At 45.5% G+C, this 24945-nt stretch overlaps 1 protein-coding gene across 6 annotated transcripts in view; it reads right to left on the bottom strand.

The window, feature by feature from the left end:
* EIF4ENIF1 (eukaryotic translation initiation factor 4E nuclear import factor 1) overlaps window positions 1–21093 on the bottom strand; it is a 52715-nt gene extending 31622 nt beyond the window's left edge. For 4 of the 6 annotated variants that reach the window (XM_075533859.1, XM_075533862.1, XM_075533861.1 and 1 more), the window contains exons 1-6: window positions 20959–21093; window positions 19877–19999; window positions 7710–7783; window positions 3041–3168; window positions 2335–2621; window positions 1880–2081 (exon numbers count right to left, since the gene is read on the bottom strand). In XM_075533859.1, coding sequence (XP_075389974.1) covers window positions 1880–2081; window positions 2335–2621; window positions 3041–3168; window positions 7710–7783; window positions 19877–19972 — 787 coding nt within the window. In that variant the 5' untranslated portion in view covers window positions 19973–19999; window positions 20959–21093. Of the gene's footprint in view, window positions 1–1879; window positions 2082–2334; window positions 2622–3040; window positions 3169–7709; window positions 7784–19876; window positions 20000–20524; window positions 20783–20958 lie in introns of those variants that run through there. The other 2 variants (XM_075533860.1, XM_075533864.1) reach the window with 2 other exon arrangements.
* Window positions 21094–24945: the final 3852 nt, after the last annotated feature.

Here is a 24945-nt window from a genome sequence, read left to right as displayed (position 1 = left end):
GGGTGGCCAAGAAAACAAGATTTACTGCTGTTCTTCCCACACTTCGTATGTGTCTGCAGAGATACACTCACCCTCACACTCAAGAGCAAACTACAGGGTCCTTATTTATCTCACGTACAATGGTCAGGACTGCCCAGGGGGATGAACAACGAAAAAGGGGGGGAGGGGTGATGAAGGACGATGTAAGATATGGAAAAAATAACCTGTAACTTATCAAGGGTTCATGAGGGAGGGTGGGCGGGGGAGAAAGGAGGAAGAACTGGGGAGCTGATGTCAGGGGCTCAAGTGGGAAGAGAATGTTTTGAAAATGATGATGGCAGCCTATGTGCAAATGTGCTTGATACACTGGAGGAATGTATGGATTGTGATGAGACTTAAGAGCGCCCAATAAAAGAATTAAAAAACAAACAAACCTGTCTCTTCCCTCCAGGCCCCACCCCATATCACTCAGCATCGGTAAGACTAGGAGGTACCACTCTGGTTTCTCTTGCTCCTCTATTTGTTTATACAAAATGAATAAAAGTCAGGTACCAACTCAGTTAAGAAAACATCTGTTTTTCTCACAAAGCCTAAAAGGATCCCATTTGCTTAGTCTCACTGAGGATGAAACATAGGTATATGTAAAGCCAATTTCAGAGCTAAGTCCTCAAGTTACCCATCGATTTCCTGGACCCCCTGGTTAAGAACATATCAACAGCACAGAGATAAGGGCAGTAACTACTGTGCTGAGAAAGGACAAATAAAGGTGAGCGATGAGACTGTCACTGGTTCTTTCTCCTTCCAAAGAAATCCTAGTAATTATGTTTAACATTGATCTTCGCCTCAATCATTGTAAGGTAGTACTGAAATAGACACATATTACCAGAGCTTTTTTCTTTAGTCGCCTCACTCACGGTCACTCAATGTGACCCACCGTGACCCTAGAAGACAGTAGAACTGCCCCGTAGGTTCCTGAGACTGTAATTCTTATGAGCAGAAAGCCTCATCTTTTTCCCTGAGGTGTGGCTGGTGGCTTCTAACTGCTGGCCTTGATGTTACCAGCCCAATGAGTAACCCACTATTCCACCAAGGTATCTGTCTAAAGGTTTTATCCCAATGAACCCTGGAGGCTGGAAGGAACTAGAAGTTAGTGACTAAGTGCTCAGGTTAGGCTCTGAAGTGCACATTTGGTCTTCAATGCTAAAAGAAACCGTTAATGTTATGAAACAGGCATTGTCTTAATCCACAGAGAACTAAGCCCACTTTTACCAAAGCTAACTCTTTATCTAAGCAGCAGTCCCCTATTCAACTCCCAGATGCCTATCTGGTTCTTCCTCATAGCCCGGCATTGCTTCTTCTCCCAAACCAAGGACCCAGGGTTGACCACCTTGGAGCCAAAATACTGTTATAAAATACAGTTTATAGACCAACATGCCGAAGTTCTGTACCAACCACTTCACATATATCTGCTCTGGCTCTTTGAGTTTAGCTACAAAGATACTTTTCCTTCTCCTAAAAGTTCAGAAAACTAAATTTGGAAGAAGCCCAGTCATTTACAACTGCCCTGGGAAGGTCTAACACCCTGAAAGTGAAGAGAGTGGGCTTAAAAACTAAAAAAATAGAGAACTCTCATTTCCTCACTACCTATTTCCTATGTCCCAAGAACCCCTTTTGTGATTTCAGAAGGGCATGTGCAGTGTTGCTGTTTAGCATGGTGGGCTGAGTGAGGTGAATTCCCACTAAGTTTCCAACTCAGGCTGCAACACAGCAACAAGGTGCCGCCACATTGGCAGCATCTGCTTGGTGCTCACGGCTCTTCCTAAACGCATCAGGAAGTCAGTGTGGCCGACATCTCTTTCAGAAGCGTGAACCTCCCGCCCACGCTTTGCTTTGCGCTGACCTTCCTTCACTGACGCGGTCCGCCGCCTCGTTCTCTTTCTCCCTTTGTGGTCTTCTTCCAGGATCTTATCATCAAAGCCAGTTAGCTCAATGGTCTCAGACTGGCTTGTGGGTCCAGCCGAGAACCACTCCGGTTCTTCTTCCGTGTAAGAATCATTTCTTCTACGCTCGCCAAAGACACGCTTACTATCCCCAAACTCTCTCTGGAAAAGTACATAATGAAACGAAAAATAAGATTCTTATTAAGGCATTTCCACCCCAATCCAGGTCTTGGTAAGTTAAAGTAATTCTCAAAAGTGTGATGGAAATACCAGGCAAGAGACTTCTGCCTGCCCTCTTCCCACAGCGACCTCTAATCCTCTGTTGGGTTTTAGAGATCGTGGAAGTCACCCAGGGTAAATGAAGTGAATACAGGACCCCCAGCACACCCGGCGCTGAAGGGTCTAGAGGACACACCCTGAAACGCTTGTCCTTATAGTCCCTCTCACGGTCTCTGTCTCTCAAGTCCCGAAGGTCCTTATCACTAAGACGGTGGTCCTTTTCAAAGGTCCGGGCAGACATTATTCTTCCACTGCCGATCCTCCGGCCGCCCAGCAGGCGAAGCCCATCACTGTCTTTCTCCAGTGGGCTTCCCGAGCGCCGGGAGCTTACAGCAGCCGTCACATGGCAGCCACCACCAAAGCTTCGTCTCTGTGGACTGAGAACAACATCCAAATCGTCTTCTTTCACACGCTCCCGTGGATCTGGAAAGATGTCCGAAAGAGGGAGTTACACAAGCCAATGGGGCGTCTTTCTTAACTATGTATGCGTCCATAGCTGGGGGGTGGGGGGAGGAGAATGTGGAAAGACTAGGACTATCAACAGAGGGTAAAACACACGTTATCATAAGAGTGAGCCTTTTGCTCTGTCTCTCTTAAGTAATGAGTTACTTTACAGTGTCTACAATGTTTTCACTTTGAAGTCTGTCCCTATGCAATTATTAAGAAAAGTTTGCCAAATAAAAATCTGAGGTTAAGTAATCAAACACTAGCTGAAGAGCTGGCAGTTCAAATCCAGCTTCCTAATGACATCCCTCCCACTCTCCAAAGCATAGAACTCTTACAGTTAAGAATGAAGCCGGCAGCCAACGGTATATCCCCAACATTAGTGACCAGGTGCTCACCTACTATCCGACGCACTAGGGAAGGCCGGTCTGTCTCCAGCTCTTTTTTCAGGTTTTCCACAGGCGAGCTCCGCCCTGAAGCTGGGTAGAGAGAGGCATGCCACTTCTCAGGGTCCCAGACGCCATCGCTGCATTTCAAAAGGTACCAAGAGTTAGCATCTGGCAACTATGAACTATATGTATGATCTAATTTCTAAACCTCTGCATGAAAATTCAGAGAAATCCCTTTACTTTTGTTGTTGAAAACAACCACTACTAATTCAACAATATTTACTGCTGACCTATAAACCAGTGGTCTGCACACATATGAAACATTCATATTAGAGCCTAAATGTCTATCTTAGATGGAGGAAAACTTTATAAATGCCAACCACTCAGTTTACTATTTGTACACGTGAACATCCCAGGTCCTGAAAAGTTTTGGCATGTCCTTCTCTGGACTTTCGGGGCATGGCTGAGTTTTATCCAGAAACAGGACAAAATTGATGGTGGAGATGTTACATTCTTCTTCACACACTAACATGCAGAGTATCCAGAGATGAGGAAGAGCTTGGCAGCCCAGCCACGTGAGATCAAATTCTAGCTCTGCGACTCATGGTCAGGCAGGTGTTGGACACAGTTACTGAACTGCATCGTCCAGCTGTCTGCAGCGGTCTCCCTTAAGCTCCAGCTCAGACGAGGCTTTGCACAGTACTTACTGTCAGGGAAGTGTTAGACTAAACACTACAAAATTAGGAGTTCAAAACCACTAGCTTCTCAGTGGGAAAAAGATGAGCCTGTCTGCACAGACTCGCTGCTATGAGATGGAACCACCTCGATGGTAGTGCGTTTGTCTGAGCACTGTACTCTGTACTTGTCCTTCACACACTGCAACGATAAACTCTGACGAGCATGTTTCCTTCCACGGACCATGAAGGTGGCAGCCAGTGCTACCAGCGCTTGCCAGGTAGCAGATGCACACAGCAATAAGTGGGTACACCTCACAGTCTCAACCTCCTCCTTCAACGACAGAGTAGGTAGCTCCTATGGTGATGGTAAGGATTGTGTTCAAGAATGGAAACAAGAGGCAACAGCAGTATGACAGCTTTCTTTGCTTTGCTATTTTCATTATTTGTTAAAATGAGTGTGTCTGCCTGTGACAACTTTACTTACCACCACAATGGAACAGAACTGAAACAATTAACTGCAGCTTGAGGCATCAGAAACCTTAGCTCTGTAAAGTAGCAGCCACCTTATTTTAGATGTTGGAAACATCTAAACTAGAATAATCATCAATCAAATCATTTCCTTCATCAAAGGAGAGGGGTGAGGGTGAGATGGATAGGTTTAATAGGCCTCTGTATAGTCCATAAACAAGGGTAAGTCAAGAAATATTGCCATAAAATGACAAAAATATCCAAATGTGAAGCCCTGTTTCTTGACATGGCCTCCATCCAGGTCCGCACACTTCTGAAGGCAGTGTTTCTAGCCTTCTCTGAAGAATTCTGAGCTCTATGTTTTTTCATGACAAAGCAGCAGCTTCGGCATTCTCAAGCGACTCGAACCTTTTTGAATGTTCTGTGAGTTCAGGGAACAAAAAGCCTGGAGGGGCAAGATCGGGGATGTAGGTTGGATAGAGTTTCCTAACAAAATTCTCATAGGACAGCCCTTGCTACCTGAGAAGAATGAGAAGATGCACTGACCTCACGGAAAATAATTTCTCAGCACAACTTTTCCTGCCCTGCTCCTCACAGATGAAGTTTCCCGTTTTCTTAAAACTTCTTTATAATAAGCCTCAGGGAGCCTTCAACAAAAGCTAGAATGCTCCGTTGGGGCCCTGACAAAACAGTTGTCATAGCTTGTGGGCTAACCTGTCCACCCTGAATTTTAACTGGCCCACAGAACCCTCTGGAGCCACCGCTTGCTTAGACTTTCTTTTGGGAAGGCACCCTAATGGGACCACAGCAAACACCACTGAGAGAACTTGTCTGATGGCAAACACAGGATGAACACATGCTCTTTCAAATAAACCTGTGCCTCTGTTAACTGGAACCCTACTAGCAATACTTTGGACTTACATTTTGCATAACTTAAAAAGATTACATCATAAAAAAAGATTATGTCTTTAGGTTAAAATTTACCACCTTATCAAATTATCTACTTTTTGACTTATTTAAAATTTGTCCTAGTTTTTAATGTTTTCTGCTTTTTTATTGAAGTTCTGTTTCCTTTTTTGGGAGGGGTGTATGTTTTCCTGTATGTGAAATCTAGGTTAGGTGAATCTAGAGAGATAGTAACTGGATTAATAGTTCTTTGGGCATGGCACAGGAGATAAGGGGCAGGGAAGTAGGGAGCTAATAACAATAAGTGCACAAAAGAAAACATGCTCTGTAACTGACTGTGGTGATGACTGTACAACTCTTAATATGACTGAACTACTGAATTATATGTGAATTATATGCCAATAAAACTTTGAAAAAATATTGTCTTATTCAACCAAATAATTATACATAAAAGATACTTTGTACAATGAAAATTTTGGCCAGTGGTTTTGTTCCCCATATGGGCCACCAAAAAAAAAATGTTGGCCAGTATGGAACAAAAAATTAAATTATTGTGAATGAGGGGGAGTGCAGATTGGGGACCCAAGACCCATCTGGAAGCAACTGGACATCCCCTTGCAGAAGGGTCGTGGGGAGGAGATGAGCCAGTCAGGGTGCAATGATGAAACATACAACTTTCCTCTAGTTCCTAAATGCTTCCTCCTCCTCCACTATCATGATCCCAATTCTACCTTACAAATCCAGCTAGACCAGTGGACATACACTGGTACAGATAGGAACTGGAAACACAGGGAATCCAGGGCAGATGATCCCTTCAGGACCAGCGCTGAGAGTGGCGATACCACAGCAGGAGGATGGGGTAGAAAGGGGGAACCGAGTACAAGGATCTACACACATATAACCTCCTCCCTGGGGAATGAACAGAAAAGTAGGTGAAGGGAGACGTTGGACAGTGTTAAGATATGACAAAAATAATTTATAAATTATCAAGGGTTCATGTGGGAGGGGGGAGCAGGAAGAGGGGGAAAACGAGTCAATGACAAGGGCTTAAGTGGAGAGAAAATGTTTTGAGAATGATGATGGCAATGAATATACAAATGTGCTTGACACAATTGGGTGTATGTATGGATTGTGGTAAGAGTTGTATGAGCCCCCTATAAAATGATTTAAAAACAAAAAACACAATAAGTAAATAAATACAATTTCAAAAAAAGAAAATGTAGGCCAGTATGAACAATCGACCGTGATATTTACGAGATGACTTAGGGTGGAAAGACAGGGTAGCTGCAGTGTGATCTTCAGACCAGCTACAGTTTTAGTTTTCTCAGTCTTCTACTTCTCAGGAGGGAGCTCAAGATGCAAAGTAAATACTGTTCTGACCAAATGACTTTATCTGGGTCGGGGCAGACAAAGGCACTGAGGCCTCCTGGTCCTCCTGACAGGGATCAAGTAAAACACACACACACACACACACACACACACGACGACGACGACGACGACGACGACGACGACGACGACGACGACACCCACAGGGAGAGGAAAGACACTGCCAAGTGCTCCTGGGTTCAAGTCGTAGTTCTGTGTTCTGCTAGGTGGCTTTGGCCCAGTCATTTTCTAGTTTCAGTTTTATTTACATACAGTTAGATGAAAAGGAACTGACTTAGTTGTTTCTTGGGCCCTCTGCAGTTCAAGATATTTTAGATTACTGGTTTAAAACATTATAAAACGCATTAAGATACTGTAATATACTATTTCATTATGTTCACACGGCATTGTCCCAGTGGGGATATGCAAAAGCCCAGTGTCATTACCTGCTGAGATCTTCCCACCCAAAGCCTACCAAGACTCAACCAATCTCAGGCTCACTGCCATCAAATCGATTCCGACCCATAGTGACCAACAGTCCAAGGCAGAACTGCCCCAGTGAGTTTCCTGGACTAGAACTTTTGAAAATTACTCACTTATTGTTTAACAATTTTATTGGCACATAATCTACATATTATACAATAATAGTTCAAGCACATCAAGAAGAGTCAGAGAATCATTACCACAATCAATTTTATACACCCCCCCCCCCGACCCGAGACTGTAACTTTATGAGTAGAAAACCCAGTCTTAAGGGGGAACCGAGTACAAGGATCTACATATAACCTCCTCCCTGGGGGATGGACAACAGAAAAATGGGTGGAGACATTGGACAGTGTAAGATATGACAAAATAATAATAACTTATAAATTATCAAGGGTTCATGAGGGAGGGGGGAGGGGAAGGGAGGGGGAAAACGGGGAGCTGATACCAAGGGCTCAAGTCGAAAGCAAATGTTTTGAGAATGATGATGGCAACAAATGTAAAATGTGCTTGACACATGGATGGATGTATGGATTGTGATAAGAACTGTACGAGCCCCCAATAAAATGATTTAAAAAAGAAAGAAGAAAACAGTAAAAGAGAAGAGAAAACCCAGTCTTTCTTCTATTTCTAATTGCTGACCTTGTTGTGGTTAGCAGAGTGCCCCCCCCCCCCCCGCCAGCCCCACAAAGTCTACTAACCCCCTCCCTGCAAAAATTCACTCTTAACCATGTTTGGTATAACATAAAGGTATAGACTAAAAGCACACATCCCCTCACCTGTCATATTTTTCAGAGAGGCATGGAGGTCTCTGTTTGGAATGGGGCCGTTCTTTTATATCCAAAAGCTCCTCCTGAAAAAAAAAGAAATCAAATTTCTCAGGCTTCACATTATCACTCACTATGTTTTCGTTTGGTGTGATTCTGAGCGCAGCATTTATACAAAGTTTAGAGGGGCTAGAAGATAGTGGAGTGGAAACAGGAAACACAGGGCAGAAATAGGCTAAGAGAGGTCAGCAATCAACAATTAAAATCAAGTGTGTGTACACTGTTGAATGGAAAACTGATCTGCTCTGTAAACTATCACCTAATTTATAATAAACATTTACACACAGAAACTACAGAACATTACTGATTAATGAAGTTTAAAAAATCTAAATAAATGGAAAGATACCCTGAATTCATGGATTAATGGTGGTTAAAGGCCATTCATCAACTTGGATCCGACTCATAGTGATCCTATGTGCAAAAGAACCAAACTACGCCATCCTAGGTCACCCTCACAATGGTCACACGTGAGACCTTTGTTCTCCTGCTTTGCAGACCTATTTGGTGGAGGGTCTTTTTCACGGACTCTCTATACTGAAGCCTTGATTTCCAACACTAAATGATTCAAGTCCTCTTCATTTTCAGCAATCACGTCATTTGCTTACTTGTGTCAGTCTGGGTACTTTAGAGAAACAAATCCACAGAAACTCATGTATAAGAGAGAGTTTTATATAAAGGTTAAGTGTGTATCAAGAAAACATCCCAACCCAGTGCTGCCCAAGCCCACAAGTCCAACATTAACCCATATGTCCAACACCAATCCACAAAGTCCTCCTCCATCTCACTAAACAGATGGAGGGATGCTAATGCAGGAGGAAAGCCGCGTCAGTGAATGTGTAAGCATCTCAGTGCTGGCAGGGGTCTCCACACGGGTGCTCCAGCACCCACGGCTGCATCGGGGTAGGTCCATGTGGCTTCTCCTCACGGATGTCTTGCAGGAGCCTTGCCAGCTACAGCAGGGAACTGGCTAAGGCAGCTGCACCCTGGTCTGACAGTCAGAGCAAGAGACCAGAGAACTAGAAAAGCGAGTCTTACTGAGCCATTTATCCCTCCGCCCTTCAATTAACTCCACATGTGTTTATCAGCCAGGTTGGCACAATAAACTAACTACCTCAATACTGTAGGGTGTTAATGAGCCTCCTCTAATCCTGATGCTACATTTTCCAGCTCAGCATATAGGTTGAGAAAGTATGGTAAAAGGCTATAATTCTGATGCACACTGCAGTTAAAAAACTTATATTACTAAGGTTGTAAGACTACCCAACACACTTTACAAATCAATGCACTCTCTATTAAAATTCCAAGTCTTTTCTTTATTTGGACAAATGTAAAAGCTTACCCTAAAGTTCACATAGAATTAAAAGAAAGCTTAAATGGCTAAAACAAGCTTGAAAAAGTTAAAGACTCACATTTCTAATGTCAAAATACACTCTGAAGCTGCAGTAATGAAAAGAGTGTGTTACTGGTCTAAGGAGGGCATATCGAGCAAAGGAACATAACCGAGAGACCATAAATAAACCTGTGCATTTACAGTCAGCTGATTTCAACAAAGGTGCTCAAACCATTCCATGAAAGAATGGATTCTTCAACGAGATTCTTCTAGTTGCTGAGACAACTAGATATACACATGCAAATCAGCTGGGTCTTACCTTTCACTATACACAAAATTAGCTCAAAATGTACTGAAGATCTAAATTTAAAAAACAAAAAGTACGTATCAGAAGAAAACATAGGAGCGCGTGTTTATGACTTCGCATTTGGCAATAGTTTTAGATATACCAAAAGCATAACTCCATTAAAAATTGGTGCAAAGTACACTATCAAGAGAATGAATGTTATATTGGGCGCCCTTGAGTCCGTTCCTAAGCACGATGGAACGAAATAATGCCTGGACCCGCGTCATCCGCACAACTGCAACCATGGTGTCAATTCATTCAGCTGGGGCCTTCCTCTTTCTCACTGCCCTTCCACTTTACCAAGGATGATGTCCTCCTCCTGACTGGTCTCTCCTGACAACATGTCCAAAGTATGTGAGACTCTGAAAACTTTCAACCAAAATGGCAAATGTTTTGTACATAGAGTTCACCATCATTATAAAAAAAAAACACCTCCAACAACCACAGGGTATGATACCAGTCTTCACTGGTTCTTGGCAATCAGATAAGCCCATTGCCATAAAGTCAATCTCCCTATAGACAGATAAGAACTGCACCATACGGTTTCCAAAATAGCAAGACCCCCGCAGTGGAAAAATTGTGTACAAGTCACAATCCAGTAACCAGAATATGTAAGGAACTCCTACAATGTAACAATTGAGACAAGCCATACAATCAAACTAAAAGTGGGCAAAAAATTTGAAAAGACATTTTTCTAAAGAAAATGACTAACAGTATATAAAATGGTGTTTATTCGTTAATATAAAAATGCAAATCAAAACCAGAAGAAGATACCATTCACCTCTGCTGGGAAGGTGGAAGTTGAAACACACAAACACGATGCACAGTAAATAGTGAGTGTGGCGAGGATGTGAAGAAATCGGAACCCTCGTTTATTGTGGGCAGAATTAGACAAGGATGCAGCTTCTGGAGAAAACAGCATGGTGCTTCCTACAAGAGCTCAACACAGAGCTTCCCGCTGATCTAGCAATTCCATTCCGAGATATCATCCCATAAAAAGTAAAAGCTGAGGCTCAGGTCCTTGTACACCAACGTGCATGGCAGCATGATCGCCAAGGGTAGAAACAAATCCAGTATCTATAAACAAATGACTGGATATATAAAATGTGGCGTATACTCAGAAACAGAAGAGGATGGAAGTTCCGAGAAAACTCTCTGAAAGCATTACAATGAGCGGACTGCCCCGCCTATTATCACTGAGCGGATTCTGACTCTTAGTGACCTCTAGGGGAGGGCAGGACTGTCCCAGGGGCCTCTAGGGCTGAAAGCTTCACAAGCAGCACTCTGCCTGTTTTCAGCTTACAAAGCAGCTGGTGGGTGAAAACCAGCACCTGTGGGCTAGCATCCGAGCATTTTAACTAGTGCACCACCAGAGCTCCTTAGATGAAATGCCCGATAAAAAAGGACAGATTTTTTTAATGACCTAATATGAAAATTTCAGCTAGGCAAAGACATAGAGGCCAAGTTGGTGGTTACTAGGGATGGAGATGGAAGGTAGGAAAGAGTGGTATTGGGGGGGCCAAGTCTCTGAAAAAAACAAAACACCACAACAAACAGGAATAGGCAGTGGTAACTGTAATGCCAAAGAAACAATTTCAATCAAAACAGCAAATGCTTTGTGTATACATTTCACCGTAATTAAAGAAAAACCTCCCCAACACTCGACCCAGACTACGCTATCAGTCTTCACTACCACCCCAGAACCAGACCAAGCCCCTGCCGTGGACTCCATGCCAACATCCTAGGACAGACTCGAAGTGCTCCCTGGGGCTTCTAAAGTTGTCAGTCTCTACACGAGACTGCCTATTTTGCTTTTCGTGCTGGTAGCGCTCCCGTAAACATGGTGAACGTTCCTAAAGCCCGCTGGACTTTCTGTGAGAGGTGTGGCAAGCACCAGCCCCACAAAGTGACACGGTACAAGAAGGGCTAAGATTCTCTGTCTGCCCGGGGAAAGCGATGATGTAACAGGAAGCAGAGTGGCTATGGTGGGCAGACTAAGCCGATTTTCCGGAAGAAAGCGAAAACTACAAAGGAGATTGTCCTGAGGCTCGGATGTGTTGAGCCCAACCGCAGATCTAGGAGAACGTTGGCTATTAAGTGATGCGAGCCGTTTGAACTGGAAGGAGACAAGAGAAAGGGCCAGGTGATCCAGTTCTAAGCTTCATCGTGGTTTATTGACAAAACAATAAAGTTTTAATGCTACATAAAAAGACTGCCTACTGTTGAAAGCAGGGTACCTCACAGCCATTAGGACGACGATAACAAAAGCTACCAAATCTTCCAGCCTGGCACTCTGTATCATATGCCTACAAGAAATGAAACATGCTCACGTAAACCTACAAACGAACGCTCTGCTCTGGCAGCATCACTCCTAATAGCTAAAGACCAGGAAAAACCGCAATGTCCTTCAACTGATGAATGGATAAATGAAATGTGGTTCATGCGTACAATGGAAGATTGGTCCAGCTGTAAGATGAAGTGAGTGCTGATACGAGCTGCATAATACGAATGAACTTCAACATTACGCTAGGCCAGGGGTGCTCACTACGTCGATCACGGTCTACTAGTCGATCACAAAGGTCGTGGGGGTAGATCACACGGCATTAAAGATATAAGCCTGTCATCAATCCCGTCTGATGTTCAGCGCAGCCAATCAGATGCAGTCTTAGGTGTCAAGCGCATGCGCACACAACTGCACTAAGCATAGCAAAACTGACAAGCTAAGTTATCACCAATTTATAGGCCTTGGTTTTTTTCCTCTTAAACGTCAGAAAGGGTATTAAAATGAGTGGGGGAGCTGGACCAAGCAAGAAGACAAAAACGTATCACTTTCATACGGAATGGGAGATTTTGACACACGAGCAGACATTCAGCTGAAGTCCAGAGCGCATGAACAGTTCTGGAACTTCCTCACAGAGGGAAAGTGTCCAAACATGAGAACATGTGCTACCTCTTTGACTGCATTATTCGGGTCTACTTATTTATGTGAGTCAGCCTTTCCCCACATAAAGATCATGAAGTCCAAGTACTGTTCCACCATGACTGATGACCATTTGGAAGTGTGCTTGAGGCTGGCTGTCAGCAGCTACTGTCCGGACTATTCATCATTCCGTTCAGTGCAAGTCATCAGAGTAAACCCAGGTAATGACAAAAATGTACATAGTTAAGTGTGTTGTGCAATATGGACTCATGCGGTTATGCAAGGTACATAAACAGATTGTACATGTAAAGAATTCTCAATGCATTTATGAAAACATGTAATAAATAAACGTGTTTTGCATTTTTGTAGTTGGTAGGTCATTTTATAAGTAGCTCACATGCTGAAAAGGTGTGTGCACCCCTGCGCTAAGCCATCTAGCAGAAAGGCAACAAGCCCACATGGAAGCAGCACACCAAAGCCTGTGCTGCGAGGTGTTGATGGAATCAGGTAACAGGCAACAGAAGACCCAAAACATACCAAAAAAGCCATATTGTTGAGAACGAAAGGGGTCAGAGCAGAGACCCAAAACCCATTTGTACACACTAGGACATCCCCTATTGTCACCCTTCTCAAGGAGGACAAGACTCCAAGGAGCCATATGCAAAATAATGCACTTGTCTCGATTTCTACACTTCAGAAATCCTACCTCCAAAAGCTCGCCAGTAGACCCCAAAGAGGTTAAAAAATAGTTTTATACTCAGCATGTTTCTCAAAGTGTGGTTCAAGGTCCACCTGGATGTCCAGGGGAAAACCTGTCTCAAGAGCTGTATGTGAAGTACTCACTACCTGCAACATCTCAAGATGTGAACGATGGCTTCACCTGAGAGGAGCGCCCACTCAGGGGGAGGAGAGCCACACGCTAAGTGCTCTCCGGGGTGTAGGTGGGTTTTCCTTCCCTGACTATGCACAGGATACTTGCTGTGTGCAGGCTCAGACGACCCTCACCTCTGTCCTGCAGCGCTTTCATTCTCTCCAGAGACGTGTGCTTGAACTTGCTGTGGGTCCACGAATTTCAAATATTCCTGGAGCAGAATTCCTTTCGTATACTTTCAAAGAAAACCTTGGAAAGTGCCCACTCTCCCGAGACTGCTCCTTCCTGATAAGCACCTTAGGAGGTATGAGAGGAATCTTAACGATCTATATGTTTTTACTGTGATGAGAATCTCAGGTAAGGGTTTAAATTTATCAAAATTAGCATCTGGACAATGAAAGAGCTACCACCTGAGACTTTACTTTTTGAACAGGTTACTGAAACTGGACCAGAAAACAGCATGTAAGTGCCCAAGGGGCACTATACCCTCAAGAAGTGTAAACATTTTCTATGTTGCAGTCTTAAAGAAAATCCATCAAGCATTCCAAAAAAATCTGGGAATTACTACGCTAGCCACCCACGTCCTCAGTGAATTTGCATGTACAGCCATGACAACAGTTATTTTCCACAGAAGCAGCTCTGCATTGTGATGGTCACAATTCTGATATAAGAATTTCACACAAGTCATTTATGCAAAGGGGACATAATCTTTACTTCTGTAAGCTGAATCCAATTCGCAGAGCAGAAAGCGAAATTAAAAAAATAAAACCCACACACCAAAACCCCCCATCTTAAGAAAGTCAAACATCCCAAGAGCAGCATTTAGACTGGGCCCATCTTAGACCTCTTGTCTCAGCCCCCACCCCCCTACACCTATTAGCACAGGGTCTGGCCTGTCAAAGGGTTGAACTGACTTGATAATTTTTAAATTGGGTAATTTTTTTCCAAAAAAAGATTAGAAAGTTTTTAAGCTTAGATCACAATGGGGCAATAGCATCCACATTTGGGACTCACTACCAACATGGGGTATGTGGAGTACATTCCACACCCACTCATTCAGACAAGAGAGCTGTTGCTAAAGGGGAGGGCGCTATTCTGAGACAGGTGACAGAACTTTAACACCTGGATTCACCAAGCATTTGGTGCAGACTTTATCCTTTAAAAGAACTTACTTGAAACTGAGAAAATGGAAAACTTGGAAAAAAACAGGAACACTGGTTTTTGCTATTCCTGGTTTCTTGCTGGTTTGTTTTTTCTGCTGACGGGACCAATGCAGTAAAAAACCTTGCCATTGAAATGCATGCACAGAATTGTCAGAAACAACATCAAACAGCAAGTAGAGAGAGTTAAATGAGGAAAATCATGTTGGGCGCTGGCAGCATTACCACTTGGCTTTCTGGTTTCACATAATATAAACGGGCACACTTAGAAAGTCAGCAACCCGCTAGGTGCTCAGTTTGAACAGAAAGATCAGCAGTTCAAACCCAGCAGTTGGTCTCAGGTCCATAAAGTCTTGGAAGCCCGAGAGGCAGTTCTCGTCTGTCCTGTGGGTTGCTTTGAGTTAGCATGGAATCAAATGCAACAGGTTTGCTTTGGGTTTGTATTACAGGCACTTTTCTAAGCACTTGTCATGTATTTTCTCACCAAGCCCCTCAGAAATGCTATGTGCAAAAACTGTCCTACTCCCATATTTCAGAAGGGGAAAAGAAGTCAGTGGGAAACCGTAGATAGGGGACCCCAACCCGGGCAAAGGGGTGACTTCACTGCCTCTTCGAAGGCTCAGAGAAGGTGCAGCTTCTGGCACCCTCTGGCAGCTCGGCTGACCATGCGTTTCCACTGGCTCCAGCCCAGTAGGGTCATGGGGAACAGAGGGACAGACTATCACTCTGTGGGCAGGTTGACCCTGACTTTGCCTCCTATCAGGGTATCCATTCCTGAACCAAAGGCCCTGCTTTCCACACATGTCTATGTTAAAGGATCCCTTAGTGAAATGACGGGGTTCTTGCCTATCTATAAGTTCCTATGATGAGCAAGGAGGAGAGGCTACTCACGGGCGCAGGGGCCCTGAACACCAATCTTTCAAGATGACTTCAAATTGCGAAGACAGGAAGTGGCAGTCACAGCTGACATATTCAGAATGAATAATGACTTTTCATATGGTGACACGTTGGGCTGTGAGCCATAAGGTCAGCAGTTCAAAACCATCGGCTGCTCTGTGGGAGAAAGATGGGGCTTTATACTCCCATTAAGTTATGTCTCGAAAACTCACAGGGGCAGTTCTATCCTGTCCTATGCGGCTGCTATGACGACTAAATGACAGTGAGTTTCTTTGGTTCCCCAATATGAGCAGGCACTATTTTTATATAGGCTCAATAAATCTGTAGCCAAGTGTGCCACTGAAACATCTTTCACATCCTCAGTTCATTTGAAGGCACCAAAGATGATGCTTTGGATATGAGAAAGAGACCTTTTACCTGCTGATTTCAGCCTAGGGTTTAAATTACATTGACTTTTTTTCCCAGTCTTCAAATCTAAAACCATTCTATATCTGTTGCTTCTACATGTGTTTAATGACTTCAAAGCAAGAACTTAAAGCTGTACCCCTGTGACCAATTGGGCCACAAATTAGGGTGGCCCCCTTTGAAGATCCTTTTAGACACCGATGACGAAAATGAGTCCAATTCAAAACCAGTCAAGGAAATGAAAAACACATGAAATTATGCCCAGATAGTCCAACGGTGGCTTTTTAAGCGGCAGACTTCACATGTGCGCACTGGTCACGTCAAGGTGAATGGTCTGGGCATGTTCTGGTTTCACTCTGTTGCCCGATTGGCAGGTGACAGCCGTTTATAAGGAGCCAGTGGCAAAACACAGGAAGAACAGTTCAAGGTCTGGTATGTAAGCTCTGTCATCTAGATCAGCCTGTTCACTCGAAGAGAAAAACCTGCACAGCGCAAAGCCAAGGCCATTCTAATTTGTATTTGAGAAGAAGACATCACTACAGGAACAACAGATACTGCACGTCAACAGCTGCTGAACATGGGCCTCTGACAAAGTTCAGGAAAAGGTGAATGGGTCCCTAACATTCTTCCACTAATAAGCCTCACCTGTCTCCCTGGAGTTCCTAAACCAATGGCTTTCAAATGGAAATTAAGAGTCAGAATTCCGTGGGGGGGCTTGTTATATGTAGATTGTTCCGGTGCCACCCCAGAATTTGATTCCCTACATCGGAAGGGCTGCCGGAGAGCTTGCACTTTTGACACACTACCAGGTGACATTAATGCTCGTACATGTGGAGAATCACTGTCACCTTTTGAGAACCACTGTCTAAACATGTTTAACCCATGACTTTCAGGTGAGACCTCAGACTTAAAACTTTCAAAAGTCCTTAAATCGCATCACTTGTAAATACTACCAAAACAGTTTTTGACATGACAAAGTGGACCCAACTGGTGGCGTAGTGGTTAAGCATTGGGCTGCGATCCCCATGGTTGGCAGCTCAAAACCACTAGCAGCTCCGAAGGAGAAAGACTGGGCTTTCTACTCCCATGAACAGTTACAGTCTAAAGGCAGTAAGAAGAATCTCTGGGTAAGAAGTATCTGTGATACACCCATTTATAATCATGCCAGTTAAGCATTCCTGAGACACAGAGGAAAAAGCCCTGCTAGTACGTGATTAAAGTGCTTGGCTGACAAGCAAAAGGTCAAAAGTTCAAGTACACACAAGCCACTCTATAGGGAAAAGATGTGGCAGTCTGCTTCTATAACGAATATGACCTTGAGAAGCCTGTGGAGGAGTTCTGCTCAGTCCTGCAGAGGCACTATGAGTCAGAATTCACTCCATGACAGAAGTGTGGGTTTGCCTTGAGGTTTCGAGGCAAGTCTAAAAGCACCTGAGTTGACTGGAGATGGAATTCCTTAGACAACCAAAGGAGCAACAATACATACGAGTTGCTTGCCAACACCAACACCATTTTTCGGGTTTCTCAAGGAAGAGTGCAGCATCACTTCTCAAGTGTGGCTAGTGGACCTGCAGTACCCGCACTGTCTAGGACTGCGGTTCTCAACCTGTGGGTCGCAGCCCCTTTGGAGGGTGGAACAACCCTTTCACAGGGGTGGCCCGATTCACAATAGTAGCAAAACTAGTTATGAACTAGCAAGGAAAATAATTTTATGGTTGGGAGGGGTCACCACAACATGCGGAACTGTATTAAAGGGTCGCGGCATTAAGAAGGTTGAGAACCACTGCTCTAGGAGCTAGTTAAAAATGCAATGTTCCCAGCCGCACGGCACTATGACAAAGTTCACAGGTGAGCCCCAGGCACACTAAAGCTTGAGCGGTTCAATGGACTGTCCCCAAACACAGGGAAATTCTGGTATGTTACCCTGCAGGGCACTCAGCCACAACATCTGGGCTCCTTCAGCTTGGAGTGGGGTGGGGTGGGCCTCACATCACCCCATTGAACACTGAACTAAGGAGGGAAAGGCTACGGCTTCTCTCACTTTGTCAGTGTGGTTTAGAAACAAGTATTTTAACCTTTCAGTAACCTGTCTAGCTACCAAAAGTTTTCACACAACATACCGCCTATAAATCACTGATAAAGGCAGTTCTTCTCCACTCCTTTTAGTCCATAAACTTTCAAGTGGCAGAGAGGTCACTAAATACCTTTCCTTAGTCCCACGTAACGCGTCCTTGGCATGTGGGAGACAGACATCACTGCAGCCGGCTGTCACGCTGACTCCCAGCCACATCAACTCTGTAGACTGTGAAGAACGGCTCATAGGACTTTACAGGCCGGACCTTTCGGAAGCAGATCACCCGGCCTGTCTGTGGAGGGACCTCTGGTGGGCTGGAACTGCTACCTCTTTGGGGATTAAGTGGGTAGGATAGCTTAAATATTCGAGTCGTGGAACTACAGGCTTTTTTATAATGCTCAGGAACCTTTCAAGGAAACGTTTCGTTCTCAAGTCCCCCATAAAAGTACTGGTGCATTGAGAAGCATGTGTACGGCTTCTTTAATTCAACAATACTGCAACACCGCACTCTTAATTAAAGAAAGGGAACCTATTTTCAACTAACTTTGGTACAGAAGACACATCCAAGCTCCACTGTCATTCATAATGTTTTTCATAATAATTTCTTTACGTTGTATCTAAGTACATCCGAATTCTGAGGTTATTGAGCTGCTTCAACTTGGCCGGTGGCATACAAAAGTTCGATCCTAAAAGTTCTTCCTTAAAAAGGCTTCAGCAGGAACACTGAAGTGTGTATGTGTATATATATATGAAAGTTTAATATACTTGCTGTCCTCAGATCAGGATGTGAAAGTGATTCATAAGCCTCTCTTGCCTGAATTCCTCAAACTCCTTACCAGTCAGAATGTTCTTTCAAAGTGCTTCGAGATTCCAAAGCACGCAAGCTTACAAAAGCAATTCAAACTAGTCTCCCTTCATCTGATGAGCCTTTCCCCATTCCGAATTCACCTGTCAACATTTGAGGTAATGAACTTAAGTTTTGAAACACCACGCAAGTGCTCTCAGGTTTGAGAGAAATTACACGGGGAAGAACAGATCTGTACGCAGAACTAAAAGGTAATTGTAAAAGCTTGCTAAAAGGATACTTTTAATTCAAATTCTGTTATGTCAAAACAGATTTATCAAGACGGCAATTAGCTAAACAACATCTAACATGTGAAAACACTCTTAAAATAATGGAGCCCAGTTTTTTGTTTTAATGCTTTTTAAAAAATTTTACTTCAGTAGCTTTGATATTTTACTGAGTAAATAAGAGGTACTGGTACATAAACAAGGTTCAACCCTAAATAATAAGTCAAGTATTATCCTGGGAAGCTAGGGAACATAAAGCTATATTAAAAAACCCCAACTGACTCCATACACAGGAAATCCCACAGATCTAGATTCACACAGAACACCCTTCCCATCGGTCCCAATTGCTTTTACACGCCTCAGTTTATTTTATGGACTCTGCCCCAAGTCATTTCAGGGGTCCTTATCAATCTCTTTGGAAACATTCAGTAGCCAGAGAGAAACGCAAGCAGTATCATCAATAAAGCCCTTAGCATAACTTTCTTTTTTCTCTTAGTGCAACTTTTAAACGACTCCAAGGGGAGATATGAATAAAGTTTTACTTTTGTCAGTCCATATCCAATTGTGAAATTGGAAGTGAAAAAGGCCAGTTTAACAAACTGCTAGCCTGGGCAAACACACCGAAGAGCATTCCATTGGGGAGGTCAACTCTCAAGGCAACAGCAACTGGGAAGAAGCCTTCCCAGAGCTAGAATTCACACCCTGCAGGAAGTCAGTCAATGAAAACAACACAGTTACACAGAGGTGTTGCAAGACCAGAATGACACTGTATGCCAATCCAAAAATTCCTATGGGATCACAGCCCATATTCCTGTCACCTGAAAGCTATTTAAAAGCAAATTCTTTAAAGCCTTGGTATTCACAGTTACAGAAATAAGTTCACAGCAGTGACATACTAAATCTAGTGCATATTTAGTTCACGCAGCGGCCCAGAACAAGATGACTACAGCTACAGGTCCTACTCGGGAAATGCCTCCACCGCGTCACTAACCTTCCTAACCTGCTGGCTTATAAAGATACACTATTTCATTGGCATCACACCTACTTTTGTGTAGCGATGGGGGGATTTGGAGGTTGGCGGCTTCTTCAGGTCAAGGAAAGCGTCTCCATTTTCTGCTTCACCCACGCTTCTCCTATCCATGGCTCCGAAGTCGACAATGCTGTGCACCTGGAAAACAAATCGCAAAACTGACGCTGAGAAAAGTTTTCAGCATTCTTGCCTGCTTATGAAATGCAAACTTTTTCATCTCTCCAGAAGGCAAGTTTAAAAAAAAAATTAACCTTCAGAAAAACGGGGTGTGTGTGTGGGGGGGGGTAAGGGAATCTGCACTCAACATCCATGCTAGGAAGCAGGACTAGTTGCAAATAGTCACTGTGGGCAGTTATCGCAGCACTAAAGTACCCCAAGCATCGACAGAGGAAGGGGGGAAACAGACAGCGACAAGTGGAAGGTGCTCCACTCCGCGCCGTCCACAAGCAGCTTTAATCCAACAAGAAATCAACGTTAGCGGCTGTCACCCGTGGGGACCGTTTGGACGGAGGTGGGGGCGTCCCCGGCGGGGCCAGCGAAGAGGCTGGGGAGGGCAAGGGATCTGGGAACTCGGGCTGCCTGTCGCGCCTGTCACTTGCCCGCGGACGGCGCCAGCTGCCCGTATTGGCCGGGGCCGAGCGCCCCTGGCCCAGCCAGCCGCACCTGTGGCCATGTCACGGGCGGCCGCGACCCGGGCTCCAAGGCCGGCTTCCGGAGCCGCGACCCGAATCCCGGGCTCCAGGCCCGGCCGGCGGCCCCTCCGGAAGAAAGGCGGGGACGGTACTCACTGGGCAGAGGCGGGCCCGGGGCGCCGGGAGACCGAGCCCCCCGCCCGGGCGCTCGGAGCTGGCGCAGGCCCGCCGCCGTCCGCCCCGGCCCGGCGGCTCGGGCTCGGGCCCCGCCGGCCCGCCCGCCCGCTGCCCGCCCGCCCGCCGGCCGGCCGCCCCGCTGGCCTCGCGCCCCTCCCCGCCCCCCGCGCGCGCCCCGGCGCCCGCGCTCATGCACGCGACCCCGGAGCGGCGCGCCCGCGCCCGTGCCCGCGCCCTGCTCCCGAGCGGGCCCTGCGCGCGGCCCCGGGCCCCGCCGCCGGCCCTTACTCGGCGCCCCGGTCGCCCGACGGCCCTCGAGCACGGCCGCCGCCTCCAGCCCCGCGGCTCGCGCCGGTCTGAGGGCCACTCCCGCCGCCTTCGCTCGCGCCCCCCCACCCGCGCGGGCTGTCTCTCCTCAGCCGCCGTAAGCGCGGCCCGGCCCTCGGAGCGTCCGCGCGGCCCCGCCCCCTTAAGAGCCCCGTCCACGCACCGCGGCGCGGCGCCGGCGCGCCCGGATGTGAGGTGGCCGCCGCGGTGCCGGGCGGGAAAGCGGAGCCGCGGGCCGCCCCGGGCGCCGCGCGGGGACGGGCCGCCGGGCGTCGAGGGGCCGGCGGGCGGCCGTGGTGGCGGGAGTCCGCCCTGGGCACGCAGGGAGGCGGCCGCGGTCCCCGGCGCGGGCGAGCGGCGCTGGTGCTCGGTGTCCCCGGGCGCGTCGCCGGCTGCTCTCCGCTGGGTCCGCGCTGCGCTGTCTGGAGACCCGAGGCCCGGGGAGGCGTTGGGAATCTTGCCGGCCGGGCGCGAACCTCTGCTGTTTCATGCTGGGATTGTTGCTCAGACATCTGGCTGACCTGAGCTTCGGTTTCTTATATAGCGGTCTCCGGATTAAAGTTAGGGGGTTTAGCGGCTTATCCGTTGGATTGCGATCTGAAAGGTCAGCGGTTCAAAGCCGCCCGCCGCTTCGCGGGAGAAAGGTGGGGCTTTCTACTCCCTTAATGTTTCTCAAACACAGCTCAGTGTCATTGAGTCAGTGCTGACTCAGCGGCGGTTGCAGCCCAACGTGTAACCAGGACACCACCAGGCTCAGACAGCTCTTCACCCTGCCCTGTGGGGTCGCTGAGTCAGTCACCATGTGCTCCATGACAGCCTTTGATTAAGTTGGGATTTAGGGAGAGGATCCGTTGGTACACCCGTAAGCAAACTGGCCAAGATGTATTTGGATAAAAACAAGTTTGTGTGGAATGTTCTTTTCCACCCATAGCTTGCATGGGGAGTGGTTTGGGAAAAGGAGACATCCAGGGTCAAGTACTCCAGCCCTTGTGCCGAGACTCAGGACTTTGGGAGCAGCAGTCCACCAAACCCAAGGTCAATGTTTTTTGGGCCCTGCAAACCCGTGCTGGAAGGTTTGAGGGTCACATTTGAGCCTGCCCTACGGGGTGTGATGTGAGGCGACCCAGACTGGTAAATTTGTCATGTGAGAGGACAGCAACGGCTCATTTCTGTGAAGTTCTTTGCGTTTCACCTCAGTGAAATTGGCATTGGGCAGGAAGTGATCAGTAAACTCATCCTCCGACAGTTTGTGGCCACAACTTGTGAAAGGTGTCGAGTGGGAACAATGTTGACAACATGTTTTTCTTCTGTAAGATGGGATAAAATGTGTTTCTCACAAATTACCTTCACCCTGTCTGAAGGTCACAGAGTGGGGAAAACATGTCCAAGTCTACCCTGAGTTTGTGCCCCAGCTTTGCCACCTTACCAGCCATGGAAAGCGAGGTGAAGGTTTTTTCTAAAATCCGGAGGGTGATAACCCACTCTCCTTGCAGTTAATCAAGATTAAGTGTTATCATTGGTACAGATAAGAGCTCTCGACACGGGATTCAGGAAAGATAAACCCCTCAGGAACAGTAATGGAAGTAGTGATGCCATGAGGGTAGGAGTGGTCAGGGAGGGGGAAGGGTGAGAAAAGGTGACCCTATGACAAGACTGGACATATAGCCACCACCCCTAGAGAAGGGGGTGAATAAGGGAAATGTGGGTGAAGGGAGACAAAGGCCAGTGTAAGTTATGAAATAATATATAATTGATCAAGGATACAGGAGGGTGGGAGGGAGTGGGGGGAAAGGAGCTTATATCAAGGGCTTAAAGCAGAAAATGTCTTGATGTATGGAATGTCATAAGAGCCCTCAATAAAATGATGGGGGGAAAAGATTAAGTGATAAATGGTGTATTAAAAAGCTCACACAATTGATGTATGTATATGTATGAACTGTGATAAGAATTGTATGAGCCCCAATAAAAAAAAAAAAAGCTTGCAGAGTACAGCCCAAACAATAATTTTTATCATTTAAAAATCAATCCTAGGATGGGGGAGAGAGGAAAAATGAGAAGCTGATACCAAGGGCTCAAGTAGAAAGAAAATGTTTTTTTTATTATGATAATTTTAATTTTATTTATCTTATTTTTATTAAATGATCATTTTATTGGGGCTCTTACAACTCTTAACAATCCGTACATCAATTGTATCAAGCATATTTGTACATATGTTGCCATCATTTTTTTCCTAGACATTTACTTGCTTTTGAGCCCTTGGTATCAGGAAAGAAAATGTTTTGAAAATGATGGCAACAAATGTACAAATGTGCTTGACATGATGGATATATGGATTGTGATAAGAGTTGTACAAGCCCCCAATAAAATGATAGATAAATAAATACCAATCCTTTGGATTCCAGGGTCTTCCTTAAGCTGAGAGAATAAAAGGTCTACTTTTGTCATTGTGGAGTAGTGCTATGAAATCCTGGCTCCACCCCTTGGTGTGAAAGCCTCAGTCAGCTGGTTCACCTCTCTGGAACTTGGTTCTCTCATTTGTCAAGGGCAAAGACCTGTTCCAGGGTGTAAATGAAATTAGATATAAAATGTTACAACATTGTTTCCATTGTCTTGCTGTGTGAGAAATGACCTTTGATTTTACTCTTGACCCTCCTGGGGGCAGTTCAAATGCTGGAGGCTAGAATTGTGCTTACAGACTTTGGCTAGAAGATGGAGCCCACAAGGGACACTGGATGGAACCTACCTGTGGTCTCTGCTTGTGACCGGAAGTTCCACACAAACTAGTGACTGGATTCAAAGGACAGTGTCCAGAGATAAGGTATCAAGTTCCCATGGTAGCTTTTCTAACCAACCCTTGAAGGTCAGTCAGTGTTCGCTCTGCCACTTGGCACATTTCTATTCCATAGATGCAACTCACTAAGACTGACCTATATTGAAAAAGTCAAACCCTCTGCCAGCAGTTGATTCTAACTCAGTTACCCCATATGACCTAGCAGTTAACAGCAAAATGCCTATCCAAGAGTGCCATTGGGCTCTTATATTCAAGGGAAGTGGAATTAAACTCATAGAATCTGTGCACCTGTTTAAAATGGCCACAAGTCATGAATGAAAACTGGTCATGGCATCATAGATAAAATTCTGGCCTGGTTGAAGGTAATTTCTTGAGCACTAGGAGATCTATCCAAAGGAGCCCTGGTAGCATAGTGGGTTCCATGTTGGGCTAATAACCACAAGGGTTTCAGTTCAAAACCACCAGCCACTAATCAGGAGAAAGAAGCCTTTTAGTCCCATAAAAACTTAAGTTAAAAAACCCCACCTTACAGTCTTAGAAATCCACAGAGGCCGTCCTACCCTGTCCTGTAGTGTCTCTATGAGTCAACATCAACTGGATGGCAGTGAATAGTAGTAGTAGTAAGGGCCTATTAGCCAGGAGCCATGGTAATGTAGTGGGTGATGGCAAGAACAGCAGTTCTAACCCACAAGACTTTCCAGGGGAAGATTAGACTTTCTGGTCCAGTAAAGATTTACAGCCTCAAACCTATCACAATGTGATCCACACATAACACTCCAGGGAGACGAACAACAAACCACAGTTGGTGTAAGATTAGAAAATAATTTATAATTGTGATCAAGGGGTCACCAGGGGGTGGTACCATGGTAAGGGGACTGATACGAAGCACTCAACAGAAAGTAACTGTCTAAAAAAGAATGATGGCAACACATGTACAAATATGCTCGATACAATTGATGTATGGATTGTTATAAAAGCTGTAAGAGCCCCCAGTAAAATGATCTCTTAAAAAAAGAAAAAGGTTTACAGCCTCAGAAACCTAAAGGGATAATTCTATCCTGTCCTATAGCATGGCTATCAGGAAGCACCGATTCTTTGGCCTTGAGTTTGGTTTAGCAGAGGCCTGTCCACAGGACTCCTGGAGGAGATATAGCACT

The sequence above is a fragment of the Tenrec ecaudatus genome, chromosome 16, assembly GCF_050624435.1.
Source record: "Tenrec ecaudatus isolate mTenEca1 chromosome 16, mTenEca1.hap1, whole genome shotgun sequence".
NCBI classification, from domain to species: Eukaryota; Metazoa; Chordata; class Mammalia; order Afrosoricida; family Tenrecidae; genus Tenrec; species Tenrec ecaudatus.
Note: the sequence above shows the minus strand (reverse complement) of the source record. Positions and strands in the feature narration are given on the sequence as shown.